The sequence below is a fragment of the Aspergillus pseudoviridinutans genome, assembly GCF_018340605.1.
Source record: "Aspergillus pseudoviridinutans IFM 55266 DNA, scaffold_3, whole genome shotgun sequence".
Lineage (NCBI taxonomy): Eukaryota > Fungi > Ascomycota > Eurotiomycetes > Eurotiales > Aspergillaceae > Aspergillus > Aspergillus pseudoviridinutans.
Window position 1 is genome coordinate 1354918 of NW_025091283.1, and position 15010 is coordinate 1369927.

Sequence of the window (15010 nt, forward strand, 5' to 3'; positions counted from 1 at the left end):
AGTATCGGGTCTAGCAGACGAGAGTATCTGCTTTTTGGAAAAGAAACGGGAAGATAATTGGAAGCTTGGAAGGAAATGACTCGGGATGTGAGTCGTGTTATCGAGGCCTGGAGGAGCAATTGAGTCAGTTCAGCTCGCTGTGTGCCTGACGAGGGGGGTCATGGTCATGATGCGATCGGCAGCGTCCAGCGCTTGAAAATGGCACATAAGGAGAAAGGCTTACTTTGCTGGCTTAGACAAGAATCGCAGCAAGTCCTTTGGGTTCATGGAAGGCAAAGTCTGATCGAGCTCAAAACAGCACGACGTAGCGCGAGGCCACAGCTCTGGACATCTGCGAGAGCGAAGATAGACTGCAAGCTCCGGATGTGGTCGCCTTTTTATGAGGGAAAATTAGAGGACGGCAAAGACAGAGGAATAAGACGAGGGCTATAAATTCCTCCAAAGGTCAGGGGTATAGAATTGATGAGACTGTTTTTGCCGAGCAGAGTAGGCAGACGTTGGAGGTTGACACAGAGGTTATTATTTATAGAGGTCTGTGGGCAGAGCAAAAAAGAGTGGGAGAACGAGAAGGAAGAAAAAAAGTTGGTTCGTGGGGCGCAACTAACGCTAAGACTGACTGACTACTCCGAAGGTTGGGCTGGAAGGAAGAAGACTCCAGTCGCCAATCAAGGAAGCCTGAAACTTTAGATGATTCCTTTGCGACTCAAAGCGTGGATGTCTTGAATATATTGCAATTGATAAATTGGATTCCGCAGAGTGTACTCCTAGAATTCGCAGGTTGTTCTTTTTTATGACTTAACGCCGGATTCTTCCTCCGTCCAAATTGGGCAGCCAGAGCGAGTGCCTGAGGCACTCCACCAACTGTCGCGCGACACAATGTTTCTCGGCTGCTTATGGTAGGCGGTGGGAGCCAACTGACAGTGATGACGTCTGATCAGCCCGTTCAACATATACTGGAGCTACCTCTCTATGAATATGATTTCTTAGGTCTTTGGTCGGTATAAGACAATAGATAGAGCTCTAGACGATAACATTCCGCTCTGAATAATTTTCCTGTTCTCAATTCAGAAGAGATCAAGCGAGGAATAACCAGAGATGTTTCCCACTTCGTACGCCACGTAAACGCCAAAGCCCCAATGAAATCCTTCCCGCCGCCAAGATGCAAGGCACAGCTACAATTTTAATGACTCAAAAGAAAACAGATGGACAAGAGAGGAAAGGCAGAGACAAAAGGAAGCCAAGGTGGCAACTGGGGAATGCCTCAAGCTTCGAGAATAGCATAGGCCATCTGCACCTCTCCCGCATCCGCGATCCTGCTTGCGATGATATCCCCCACTTTTGCGTTTAGTCGCTCGCGGAGCTCGTCCGTCACAATGGCACCGTGGCCATTGGCCAGATGTTTGCGGCCCTCCCGCAAGGTGGAGAGGACGGCCAGCAGTGCGCCCAGCACCTTTTCGGCCTCCGGTCGTCGAGGGTTGTCTTCTGCCATGCCGTCCGCGAGAAGGCTCGCGTAACTAGACAAATTGGGAAGTATCAAGACTCGAACCGCTTCGGTGCCACCGACAGCATTCAAGCCAATAATCGCGCCATAATGCGCTCCAAATGGTTTTGACGGATCAAGGAAAGTCTTGAGACAGGAGCGGGCGAGTCGAGGTGTGAGTGTATGCGAAGAGTGAGAGTATTTCTTGGAGATGAGGCCGAGGAGAGAAGCGGCCAGGTCGCGTAGAGCAAACTGTTCTGATAAGTCTGCATTGCCACCGAGCTGTCTGCCGATCAGGCAGGTCAGAATGGGGGGAACAAGGGATGCGATCTGGTCCGAATTAGCAGACATTCCCATGAAAGGAACTTCAAGAAGAGTAACCGTACATAAGGATCCACATATAGCGACTTGTTCTGCACCAGGGCCTCTGCCATGTGCATGACCTGCGTCAGCACAAAAATATCCTTGAGTCCGTGTGTCACCTTCTCCGAAATGAACTGGACAAAGTACGGCACGAGCTGATGCAGCCCCGGATCCTCGCGCAGACTGGCATAGCCCGACGTCCGGTATTCTTCACTAGACTCATCCAGGAAAGCGTTGCAGACTTTCTCGAAGTAGAGCTGAAGTTCCTTGGACAGCACATGCTTGACCAGCGGCTTGACGGCCACGTTCCCAGTGCCGCTCATCGCCGCCAACGTCGAGTTGGCATTAGGCCCCTTGGCGGTCAATTCGAGGTTTCTCGAGTCGGCTGCGGTAGGATTCTGCGGAATCGACGGCTGCACACCTTCAACGGCCAACCAATGAGCTGTACAGTAAACCAGTTAGCATAAACACAAGCCTAAAACGAGAGCTGAGAACCTCCTCACCAGTAAAAGAGATCTCCCTCGGCACCTTGGGCAACGGCGCATTAATCAATTTTTCAAAATCCACCTCCTCGTCCTCGACGTAGAATAACGGCTGCCCGGGCCCCAGTGACGCCTCCCCGAACCGCAGCGGCCGTGTAGTTTCATATCCATATAGCGGCTCCACGTCCAGGACCCGCAGGGCCTGCGCAACATCCTGCGTGGTAAGTAGCGTCCGGCGACTGTGTCGCATGAACTTGAGAGCCTCTTCGAGGACCTGTGCGATGCGGTATTCGACATCGCGCGCGAGGTTCTCGGTCACTTCGTTGCTGAGATTGACGATGCCGACGGACTCAGCCACGTCGCGGATGTTATCTGGGTTCCAAACTGACATGGTGAAGCCTGTAGTGTTCGCTTCTGAGGGTTAGGGTGAGGTGGGAGCGAAGTCAAGCTCGTGAGGAGTAAGGGCGGGTGACGACGGACTGGATGAAGTATTTGTATCGTGAATTTCGAAGGAAGTAAACCTGATTTATTGAAACATGCGGGACGCTGCAAAAAGGACAAGCCACATTCTGACAGTTCAAGGCAGCTGGCTCAAGGCGATCGATGGTAGAGGAAGATGAGGGCTTAGATCGACCCAAACAGCTCTTAGGAACATCGAAAGTGTTGCGGAGTGCGGAAGAAACTGCGGCTTTGGTATCTCGGGTCTCCCATATGCCAGCTACAGCTCCTCTCCATGTGATAGTGATCCAAAGATGAGAATACAAGTATAGGCGCACAAAAGATCATCCAGTGTGGAGTTTCTATTATTACTATTAATTAAGTATATATGGTCTAGTTAAGCTGTTTCATCTACTCTCGCAAAAACGTAGCAATTCTGAGGTATCAAACGTGCCCCCACAAAAAAAGAGAACAAAGCAGTCTGCCTATCCTCCCGGGTATCATGCCTGTTTCTCCTGTTCAATTCCTTTCCATATGTCAAATCTGAGTGTGTGGCGGCCTTATCATGCTCACTTGGCTTCGGCAGCAGGGGCTTCCTGGGCCGTGACAGCAGGGTCAGCCTTCGGCTGCTCTGGAGCAGACTCAGGCTTGGACTCCTGCTGAGCGACCTCCTCCTTGTTCTCCTTGTTCTCCTTGGCCTGCTCCGTTGGCTGCTCATTTGTCGCAGCCTCAGCTGCAGTGGGGGCAGGCTCGTCCTGAGTGAGGTTGACAGTTCTCGCTCCCTCCTGAAGAGCAGGAGCGCTTCCACCGTAGACCTTGGGGAATTGCTCCTTCAGAGAAGGGAACTCGCGAGCCAGATTGGCGCCGTTGGAGATGGGGTGGAATTTGCGAGTGGTATTCTTGCTCAGGAAAACCTTCATGGCGGCAAACATCCAGCCCATGATGGCAGGGACATTGACGAAGAACTTCTCCCGGAGAAGTTCAGGGTAAGCTGTGGTGAAGACTTCAATGGTCTTCTTGGTGGCGGCTTTGATGGCAGGATTCAGGCGCAGGAAGCTCACGTTCAGATAGTCATGGACTTGGATCATCTGGTAGGGGTCCTCGCCATCGTAGTCAATCACAGAGGTAGCCTCTGCCATCTTCAGCTCCTTGACTGCCAGCTCCATAAGCGCAACACGCCACTTGACAAACCTACAAGCGTAAAAGAACGGTTAGGATCTGAGGGACATTAGGTTCCCGTTGGCAGATGTACTCACTCATCCATATCACCAAAAGTGGTGTTGATATCCTTGACACCACCATAGATATTCCAAGTGACAACAGTCTCCGCACCATTAGCCTCCTTGTAGACGGTCAGATAACCCAGTCCGCCAAACTTGGTCGCGCTGTAGCTGGTCGACTCAGCAAGTGCCGAGGGGTTCATCTCCTTCCGCCACTTCAAGGCCTTGCTCAGCTGCTCCTCAGCCAGCTTGACGTTGCCCTCGTTCGCGCGCAGGAACTTGATCAGGACGTTGACGGTGGGAGCATCGTTCGAGTCCTTGAGCGACACCCCCCACATCTCTGCGTGGCCGGTGCTGGAGAGAATGGCAGGGAGACGCTCGAAGAACTGAGCCAAGGCAGGGTTTTTGGCAAGATAGGCTGGCTGTTCCGGCTGCTCAGCGACAGGCTTCTCCTCTGCGGCCTGAGGCGGCTGCTGCCCTTCGGCGGGAGCCTTGTCGGCCTCAGCAGGGGTCTCTGCGGTAGTGGGTTGAGCGGCAGTGGTTTCAACGGCAGGCTGCGCGGTTGTAGTTTCGGTCTTGTTCTCTGCTTGAGGCTCCGCGGTCTCGGTCGTCTCCTTGGGGGTGTCATTGTTGGTAACGAGGGTAGGCTGCGAGTCCGGGGCATCAGCAGCAGGAGCGGTAGCCTTTTCGGGCTGTTGGTCGGCCATGGCGAGTGTGAAGAAAGAAATAGGAAGATTGGAAAGTGCTAATGACTATTGACTGAACGTCTTGCTCAGAAGAGAGCCTTTGAGCTGATAAACGGAAGAGAAGGACAGAGAAATCGGAAGATTGATGCAGGAGGACAAATAACAATCACATGCAGCGTCACGAGATGGTAAATATAGATGAGACAGTGAGCAGAGACTACTATTCCCTACTCCGTACTCCCTAATCCTTCCTACATAATAGTAATATCTTTCTCGAAACCTTAAAAAGCGAAAAGGATGCTGCCGTATCCCCTGAATCACCCAGTCTTTTTGTCAGAGTATCTTTCTACATCCACTTTGTAGGTTCTATTTTTACCAACAAACTATATCTACGGAGGATATTGACGTAGTACACCCCTTTTCAACATAAACAAACATTCAGACCAGCAATTGACGAGTCAACACCAGATGTCAGGCATCATCTTTTGTTTTATCACTTTCTTGCAATGAAAGCGATAGATGGATACATAGTTGATCATTAGTCAAACAGATAATTACGCGGAGTAGGTCCAATACAATCCTTCATTAGGCCCTTTGGGTAATTGCGGTCCAACAATGTCTTACAACACAGTTTCGGTGGAAGATTATCTATCTACATCTTCAATCAATAAAATTGGACCCAGCGACAATTCAATTGCCTCCACCTAGATAATCAAGGCAAGAAATTACGGTTGTAACAGATAAAGACAATAATCATCCTCTTGAGAAGCCGGATTTGCTGTCAATAGTCACGGAGTAGTCTAGATAGCATCTTATTGCCCCTGACTCGATGACTCGAAACTCAGTTCACCAAAGAGCATAGAGACTAAGCAAGTAGCAATGTATTTCTTGAACCGAGTCCTATTTACCCTCAGTTCACATACAATTTCGCATACATATCGTCTATCCTGACTGAAGACCCGACAGGGACGGTGGGGTTTCTCATCAAACTGAAGAGAAAATGAACTGGGTGGGAGTTCCACTCCCAATCACCCTTGATACTCTTCACAACAGTAGAAAGATGCAATCGCTGGGGAATATACACTGAGAGAAATAAAGACACAAATACTCATCGGAGGCGGGAATCCAAGGTCACGGTTGACTGAATCTTAACGGGAATCGTCAATTGTGAACTTCTCTGGAACCCCGGTCATCGTGATGGATTTACTGAGCCATTGTCGTCGTTGTCATCATCATCTTCTTCCATCTCGTCCAGGTTTTCGGGATGCCTTAGAAACAGCCATAGTTAGTACGCGCGCCGACACCATCGAAAGAAGACGGCCACTTACGCTAGAAGTTCCTTGATATTCCTCATCTCATAATGCTTCTTGCGCATCTGCTCAAACTGACGATGCTTCTCTTTGGCCTCTTCGGTCGTCATGAGATGATCCCCATCCGCACCGGCACCGTTCTCGTCGCCTGTCCCGACAACAACATGCTTGTCGCTGCGATGCGAGTCGTTGCTCAGGCTGCGCTCGCGGACGATCCGATTCCCCTCTCCGCTGCCCACTGCGTATGATGACTCTTCGGGCTCCCCGAGTTCCAGGTCAGGAATATCATCCACAGACATCCCCTTTCGAGGCCCCTTATGGGTCCTGTCCAGTTCATCGACCACCACATCCTGCGCGTCGATCAGGCTCTCCTCTGCTTCTGCGAGTCGCAGTTCCTCCTCGTCCTCGGCGGGATCGTAGTGTGGGGCAAACGGAGTCTTGGGCTCGTCGATCTTCATCTTTGCTGTTTTCTCCTGCTCCGTCAGGTACAGGTTCGCTTCGTCCCACTTCAAGCGCGGAGAAATCTCCTGGTCGTGGCTGCGGACGCTCGCCAAAGATTGTCGTCGAGAGGACGAACCAGGGCGATTGGATGACGACCGGCGCCGACCAGCGTTCTGAAGCGTGTTCTGCAGGGTAATTTCCTTCGTATCGACGTTCTCCATGCGTACTGGGTTAATGAAGAAATTCTCTGTCGCGCGAGCTGTCTGAGGGACATTTCCGCTGGAGTTCTTGAGGATGCCTGATAATAGCAGATTCCAGTCAACAACGCTCAACGCCATTTGAACCAAGTAAGTAGAACTTACCTTTGGGCCGCTTAGGCACATCCTCATGATTATGCGCCATGGTCATCATTTGTGTAGGAGTCAGGTCAAGTTGAAGAAAAGGGTAGCGGGGAAAACCAGCGAAAAAGAATACAAGGGAGACTAAGTGTAGAAGTCAAGACAGTGGTTGGAAAAAAGAAGAAAAAGGGACGGAGACGAAACAAGAAGTGTTGACGCTTTCCAAGTCAGACAACGATAGACAGTGTCAGGTGCGATTTCAGCCCAAAATCAACCAGCAGCCAGAGCTGAGTAACACTTGAACGGAATGATGCTGACGACAGTGGATGATTGTTAGTTATTTTGGGTTTCTAGCGGGGTCTCAGCCTCCCGAGTGACCAGAGTCAACCTAACAGTACACAGAGTACGGTCAGTGCGAGACTTCGAGGCCTTTGGAAACGATCGTGCGACGTTCGGATATGATTCCGAATTCGTGCTCACTTGAGTGTAGTACAGTAGAAGGATAAGTGAGCCATATAAGGAAATGGGCTGGAATTGTCTATTCTGTTATAGAATGATACGGATGCCAGAGAGGTATAGAAATACCAGAGTCAGGTAGGAAGAGTGGGTGAAGCACGTGGGGGCAACCAAGCGGATGACGTCGACGGGCAAATGCATCGATGCACCACTCTCAAGAGGGTAATAATACCAAATCATCAATGCTACATCGAGGTGGTATGCATCGCCTAGTCTACCTACGACTGGGTCGCAATATCCCCGGCTATGGACATGTTTGATGAACAAACTCTAACCTTAACGAGTTCAGAGACTTCTGTATGTTCGCCTATCATGCTCCTCTCTAGTACCAGGCTTCAGAAAAAAACTGCCGCCAAACATGTCTTCCGAATCCAATACATGGTGTTCAACTCCAAGAATTCAAGCCATGAGAAAGGTTAGATGGTATAGTGCCAGTCGAGTATGCAGATCGCCACCCTCAAGACAAAGGCCGTGAACGAAAAGTCGAGTAACCAGGAAAAACGAGTAGAACCAAGTCCTCTTGCCCAAGCGTGCTAGACGAGTGTTCCAACCTGACATGTTAGAAGAATACAACTACAAGAAACGCAGGCGGCCGAGATGCTCTAAGCTCGCAAGAAATGAAAGCGCAGTATCTGCACTAGAAATTAGCCAGAAGTAAGAGATCCGGCGTGGAAATGGTAAGAAGATATTAGGCCCAGGGGATAACAACAACCATAGCGTGGTATCGGAATAAAAGCAGAAAAAGTGCCAAAGGATATAAAAGAGATGATAGAACCGGAGTTTAATCAAGAAACAACCGGGTATTGATGGTAAATCAAGCGATGGAATCGAACTCCTCGCGTTCGCGAAGCCTGTTCCGCGCGAGTTGGTCGCCTCCGTTGGCTGACAGCTGCATCCAGTGCAGCGCCAGGCACATGCTCTGCGGATCGGACTTGCTGTCCTTGTCACGGCGGTACATCATCTCAGCCTTGAATGTATCTCTGGGAGAAGTAAGTGGCAGCGTGACACGAGGAAGAAGCTCCGGATGGGTTAAATAGAGAATCGCCAGCTCCCTCTGAGCGACAGGATTTCCTTCCTTTGCAGTGATGATCCACATCCCAGCAGCATCCTCAATTGCGTAGCTCGGTCTGGTGTTGAAGCCGAAGGGTTGAGGCACATGGCGTCGGCTCAGTTCCTGAGAGACAATCCTGTCGGCAATCTCGACCATGCTGTTGCAGACCTCTTCCTTGAGACTTAACGCGGCCAAGCCAAATTGCAGAAACGCAGTTCCGCTGTCGGTCTTATTTAGTGTCTCGCTGGGAACGAAAGCTGAAATAAATTGGAGATCTCGGAAAAGAGTCTTGGGCTTCACTTCTAAGAGAAGGCTACGCAGCGCGTCCACAATTTGGTTATCCGTAGGTGCGGAGTATTCCGAAGGCCGTGAGTCAAAAGCGACAGATTCGGCCGCTGGAGACGTCGGAGTTTGCAGGAAGTCCTTCTCAGCTCCGCGGAGGGTTCGTGCTTCTGAGAAGCTATATCGTGCAGCTCGTTTGCCATGGAGTCCGAGTTCCCTCGAGTGCGCATGTTCCTGATCAGCATGCGCATAAGCCTTGTCATCATTGTCCATGTTCAAGGATGCAATAACCAAAGCTCTCAAATCCCGCAATGCCTTTAGCTTGACGAACGGGTTCCCGTGGCGCGAAAATATCTCGATCAATTGGTGGAAAACATCTCCGTACGAAAATGGAGATTGACCTTCAGCTGCTTGAGCGCTCTTCGTCATGGGCACTGAGGATGTATCACCAGACTCTTGAGCCCGTCCAGATATGGGAGGCTCCAGCGACCTGCTTCTTCGCCCCCTGGATTGGGAGCATCTGGTTATTTGGCGGACTGTGCGCGCATTGCACTCTGCATAGAAGCGCTGGATCTTCTCACGCTTCTTCATTTGTACACGGATTCGCTCTTGGTCCAAGGCGTTTCCAAACCAGGCGTCTGTCTCGCTTCCACAGCTCCAGACGGGTGAACCCAGATCACTCAAAAGCAGACTTGTCAAACCCTGTTTCAATTCGTCCAGGAAAGCGACTTTGCCTTGACCTTTGCTATCCTTCTGGCGGGCCGGCTGAGCAACGACCTCACTGAGCATCGACGGCGGACGGGAGTAGAAACTCGATGCACTTGCTGCATAGGGCGCATTCTGATGTGGTACAGACCAAAAGGTGCTGTATGTGTCACCCGTTGATACGGAGGTTGCCTTGGAAGGCGAGTCTCCAATCGAAAGCCCATCAGCAGCGGCAGAGGGGTCCCGGGGGATCCTCCACTTCTCGGAAATCGAGCTTTGAAAGGACGATTTGCGATTCAGCGGCGGCAGGTCTGGAGTGTATCTGGAAAAGGAATCGGACGAGCGGAGACTGCCGCCAGAGGATTGGGAAGCATATGACAACTCTTCACCAGCAGTGCTCAGGGGCCGCAAACTTGATGAAGAAAGGCCAAGGAAGCTTCGGTTGCTGGACCCTTCGAACTTGACTCGTTCCTTTTGGAACAATTCGCTGGCCCAGAGAACAGGGGCTTCGGCCATTGTATCTCCGACGAGTCGGTTGATACTTACTTTGACCTCGTAGCAGAAGCGGTGAATACGCTCTTCGCCCTTGCAAAAATTGTCGATATTGTTCTGTACTAGCCATCTCCGAGTCAACTCGACCTGCTCATCAGACAGTTTATTGGGACCGCCTTGGCTGCTCGGCGCTTTCATGACATTCATCACCTGCAACTCTGGCTTTTGCAGAACAGATCCTCCCGATGCACGGGGGCCGCTGCGCGTTCGACGCTCGTTGGTAGGATTGGGTTGATAAAGACGAGCAGAGTAGACCATCGTCTTCAGTGCCAACGCCACATTCCTTGCGTCCTCGTACCGCATCGAGTTCTTGACGTCGGTCATGTACCACATCTTGTTTCGCAACTTCGTAATGGTTTTAATCGTCTCTTTCACAGTTCCCTGCAGTTGCCACAAACTGCGATCCAGTGCCACAAAGTCGGTTTCGCAGCGCTCGATCACGGAGTGAGCTACCCGTAGCGACCGTGAACACGATGTGTGCATAGGTTCCAGGATCCAAGAGTCATCGCCAAGGCGAGAGGGTATGTCGGCGACACTGCGAAGAAGCTGACGACTAGCGTTCCACCAATAATGGGCACCCATGAAATCAGAAGTGTGGTGGCAGTGTGACATGGCCTGATTGAATCTTTTCTTCAGCGCAGAGGACTGTGAAGGGGCCATTTGGTCGCGCTCCGCGCAGTAGTCTGAGCGATCTCCAGTAGGGTTCTCCCGGACGAGTTTGATGATCGCTGTTTGGAGAGCCTCGAAGTTGTCCTCCATGCCCAAAGTGGTCGATGGACAGGTATCAGCGGACAGGTTCCCAGTATCACTGAGCTGGCCATCGGAGAATAAACCCCAGATTAGGCGATGGCCGCCTTCGGTGACAGAGAAGATGGCCCATTCTTCCGTCGAGGGGTACTCGAGACCGGGACGGCCATCAGGCTCGACCAAAGCAGACAACTCAAAGCGGATGCGGTCAGCGTTGCGACTCAGATGATCTTCTGAGCACGTAAAAAAGTCCATGTCCGCGGTGGAGAATGCCGTTGAGGAAACCTGCGGAGAATTGCCACCATTCAGATTACGCCGGTAGAACCCTGGCTCTGGGACGGCAGTGGTACGTCTTTCAGGAAAAGACTGCAAGGAGCTGGGAGAAAACGCAGATGATCCGGAGGAGGGAGTGGGAGAGCTACATGCGAGAGATGTCGCCGTGGGAAACAGGGCGCCCAGTAGGGTTAGCACGTCCGCAGCAGATAGCATGAGAAAGGCGCACGGTGATCCTTGATGACTTCTGGGTTCTGAAGGCTGGGCAAATTGCATGTTGTCGGCGTCCGTAGTCTCGAGCTGACGGAGCATGTTCTCAACATGTTGACGGACCGCAGGACGAGTCATTGAAAAGTGATGCCTGTCGCAGAAGATTAATGGGTTGGGACAATTCTCTCTCTCTCATCGAAAAGTTCAGAAATGAAAAGGGCTTACATTGAGCGTAGAATAGCAAAGACCTGCGAATACGCCCTAAGGGCGACCTGTCCAAGGAGCTTTTCTCTGGCATCTTTCCTGATATGGAAATCAAGAAGAAGGCCGAGGGTCTAAAAGAAGAGGGAGATCAGTTCTCTCGGAATCCCGGAATCATAACGTTTAGGACGGACTGGAACAGACCTCAGGATAAGCTAGAGCGCCAGAGAGAAATTTAGGGAAGAACCACTGGAGGAGCAAATACTCTAGAAAACGGGCACGACAGTCCGGATGACCCAATTTCTGCAAAGTGGCGCGAGCGAACTTGAACACTGCATGAGGAAAGCCTGCATCTGGGTCATCAAGGAGATTGAATAGGGCATCTACAGCAGAGGCGAAATATTCCTCAGCAACGTCAGTTTTCAAGGGGTCAAGGGACCCCGCATCAAAGCCCAGTCCGGCTGGGGTTTCGATATGCTCCAGGAGGAACGCGCCCGTCTGGAGGATGTCCATGAGGTAGAGCTCGAACTTTGGTCTGGCTTTCCAGGCGCTGCCCATGGTCCAGGAAGAGAGGATGTGGCCAATGAGGGGATAGAACCTATTGCCTCCGTGGGTGATAAGTTCAGCGCAAACAGAAGACCAAACATCCAAACGCAAGCGAGCTTCCGGGGTATCAGAGTCCAAGGGGGTAGCAAAAACATTGAAGACCAAGTTGGAGATAGCGTCCGTTCTCTCAAAATTGACAGCATGGTCTCGGAAAGGAACGGATGCAGCAGAAGTGCGTTTAGGCAGAGAATACTGGTTCCGTGAACGGGCCGCAGAAAGGAATGTGTGGTCACCAGAGTCCAGAGATGTGGCCGACGAGGATAACAAGGCATTCAGCTGTGCGGACGTCAAGCTGCACAACCTTTCACAAAGGAACTGAGGGTTGGTCCGGACCAACTGCAAAATCCCAAGAAGATCGGACCTCGACTGAGGGCTGAGCTGAAGGAAAAAATCCGGGGAACGTTCCACAGCAGATTCCTGCGCAGAGGACCAGTCTTCCGATGGGTCCTGCCGGTGGAAGTGGCGACGCATGGCCAGATCATGGGAATCCTGAAGGTCCAAAAGGGTATGATACAAGGCAAGGAAGTTCGCCTTATCCTCATGCTTGAGACTTTCGACTAAACCGCGCTGCACGACGCCTCCAACGCGAACCAAGCGCGCGGAGATACCAATGGATATCTTGGTGGCATGAAGACGGTTTTCCAGCGTTTTGCGACGCGCTTGTTTGTGCTGATTTTGGCGATAACGGATCGCAAAATCCTCAAATGAGACCTGGGGGAGCTCCGTTGATACGGATTGTGGTGTGGTTGTTATTGGTGGTTGATCCATTGCCTGGCGGCCATCCGAGCGCACGGCAGCTGCTATGAATTGCGCACTGGAGCGGCCCGAGTCCTCAGACTCACCTATGGTCAAATCAACCTGTGAAACGGAGGAGCGATCAGCTCTCCCGTAGTCAGGAGCCAACAGCATGGGCGACATGCTGGGAGTTGGAACGGTAGATGGCTGAGACACCGAGGACGAATCTTGCGCGCGACTCGCGGAGTTACATGTTGAAGTAGCCTGAGATGATAGGGGCAACAAGGCTGAGATAGGGATATTAGTTAAATCAGAGTTGGAAATCAACACCTCAAAAAACGATTATTGGCGGGAGGGACTTAACAAGGGAGAAACTTTTGCTTGCCATAAGAGGAAAGAATCCGCTCTTCCGTCCGATTTAAATTTGAAATAACGGAGGTGAAGGGATAGGGTGTACTCACAGGTCACATAAGAGGCCAGAATTGACGGTAGACCATCGCGTTGGGCATCGAACATGGTGTTGCCATGGACAGGGCCCCGGCTACCCAGCCAAGAGGACAATCGAGATCGCGAAATGGCTCGGACGCCGGAAACCTGCTCCTTAGCACATGATTCTCTTACTGAACTCGATGATATCGAAGACTGCTCCTCATCACGAAGTTGAGGATTGTCCGCAACTGCCGATCGCTCCAGAGTGAGATGGAGAGCTGTGAAAGGTAGGAGGTAAGACGAAGCAGTGGACGGGAGGAAGCTCGGGGATTTTGTCGCAGTTATACGAAGAGTGATGGTCAGAGAGGCGCCGTGCTAGTGTGATGCAGGAATCCAGAAAGAGGGTGAGGAAGTCAATCAATGATAGTGGTGATACGTCGTTTGGGAAATAGGCGAATAATTATTGGAAAGAATTGAAGAAGCAATCAGATGGTCTCCTTCTACTGTAGTATGCGGGATAAGGCCTGGCAGGCAGAAGAGGAAGTGGGAGAGGACTAGAATAAAGAGACGATAGGATAATGGATATAGATAGGATTATCCTTTTCAGGATGGATGCTTGACTAAGTACGTCGAAGAATCGAAAGATGACAGGCAGACTGCAGAGGGGCAGAAACGAAAGAGAGAAATGGAGGACGAGTGGATGGATGGATAGAGAGTAATACTAGATGCAGTGGTGACTATTGCCAACAAATCAATAATGCTACTACTGCTACTGCTTCTGCTAGGAGGAAATGATCACAGCTGGAAGAGGGGCTAGATAATGTGTGTCCCTTTCTTGATGGCTGCTGAGAGTTAGTTTTAGTGTAGGACCAGAAGAATTCTTGAGTCAGAGTCTCAGTTCTGCAATAATTACGGTATTATCGCCTCTTGCCAGAATTGCTGTAGTTTGAATCAAGGCTATCTCGGTATTATTTTGCTACTTTCGTACTTGTGTTTGCTCCGCCATCAAGAATAATGAGTAGACTATCTACCGAGTAAACTAGACTATGGAGGAAGGAATTGTTCGATAACCTCCGCGAAAGTCAAGAGTCATTTCCTACTCGGTCGCCTTGCAGATCGTCTAGACGCAAGATGATTCTGGTCCGGTCGCAGATCGTCCTTCTCGACTCGATGGATGGCTGGAGACGGCCACGAAAGCGCATCGGTGTCGAATGAGAGGAGATTGTTACTGGCTGACCCTGGAGTAGCAGGTACCTCGCCTATTGTAGTTTTCTATGTAGGTACCTTTCCGAAGTACCTAGACCAACGGTATCGTGTCATCCTTGTCGCGGACTGACGGGAGCGCTGATACTTGAGGTGACGGAGTAGACAGCCCTGGATAGTTGATGAGTTGGCACTGCATGCATGGCGAGTTGTCGCTTCTTTCTGTGTTGATTGGTCAGTCCCCCTCCTCATCCCTCCCACCAGCTGTCTCTTGACTCTCGTCTCCTCTGATCATTGTTGAACACTTCCACGAAAAGGGAAAACGACTCATCCTCATGATTACCACGGCTGCATAGGGTAAGGTATCTCTTGCAGCTGCATATAGACAATAGTAGACCAGAAAAGACCCCAAGGATTCCGAGGTTCGAAATATTTTCCGGCTGGACAGCACCGTGGCTACCTACGGATACCTGGGCTGAGTCAATATTAATAAGAAAAGACAGGCTGTTTTCCCCCACATGGCACGTGTCCCAATCGGACAAGCCCAGAGATCAGTCTAACCTCTATAGGTTACTGTGATCTATGACCGGAGCCTCAGAGCAATTCAGCTGTCCTGGCACTTGTTCAAGATGAGCTGAAGAATAGAATGGAAGTCTGCACATATTCCATTCTTACATTGAACATCATAATGGAGGACAATATAGTTCAATCAAATCTCTGCTATCGTTTTTCGCTTCTGCGA

At 50.9% G+C, this 15010-nt stretch overlaps 4 protein-coding genes across 4 annotated transcripts; all 4 read right to left on the bottom strand.

Annotated features, from left to right (window-relative positions):
• Positions 1-1261: 1261 nt before the first annotated feature.
• Positions 1262-2716, bottom strand: Asppvi_004219 (TATA-binding protein-associated factor TAF6; the record flags this gene model as incomplete). Its single annotated transcript, XM_043300174.1, has 3 exons — positions 1262-1810; positions 1867-2285; positions 2347-2716. 3 exons carry the CDS (start codon positions 2714-2716, stop codon positions 1262-1264), a joined length of 1338 nt encoding a protein of 445 aa, XP_043156109.1.
• Positions 2717-3332: 616 nt separating this feature from the next.
• On the bottom strand, positions 3333-4690 carry sfh5 (CRAL/TRIO domain protein; the record flags this gene model as incomplete). The annotated part of the gene is made up of 2 exons (XM_043300175.1): positions 3333-3954; positions 4020-4690. 2 exons carry the CDS (start codon positions 4688-4690, stop codon positions 3333-3335), a joined length of 1293 nt encoding a protein of 430 aa, XP_043156110.1.
• Positions 4691-5858: 1168 nt separating this feature from the next.
• On the bottom strand, positions 5859-6831 carry Asppvi_004221 (PP1-complex regulatory subunit GLC8; the record flags this gene model as incomplete). The annotated part of the gene is made up of 3 exons (XM_043300176.1): positions 5859-5937; positions 5998-6718; positions 6783-6831. 3 exons carry the CDS (start codon positions 6829-6831, stop codon positions 5859-5861), a joined length of 849 nt encoding a protein of 282 aa, XP_043156111.1.
• A 1257-nt stretch (positions 6832-8088) lies between these two features.
• Positions 8089-13152, bottom strand: Asppvi_004222 (uncharacterized protein; the record flags this gene model as incomplete). The annotated part of the gene is made up of 4 exons (XM_043300177.1): positions 8089-11245; positions 11320-11429; positions 11500-12923; positions 13098-13152. 4 exons carry the CDS (start codon positions 13150-13152, stop codon positions 8089-8091), a joined length of 4746 nt encoding a protein of 1581 aa, XP_043156112.1.
• Between the last annotated feature and the right edge of the window lie 1858 nt (positions 13153-15010).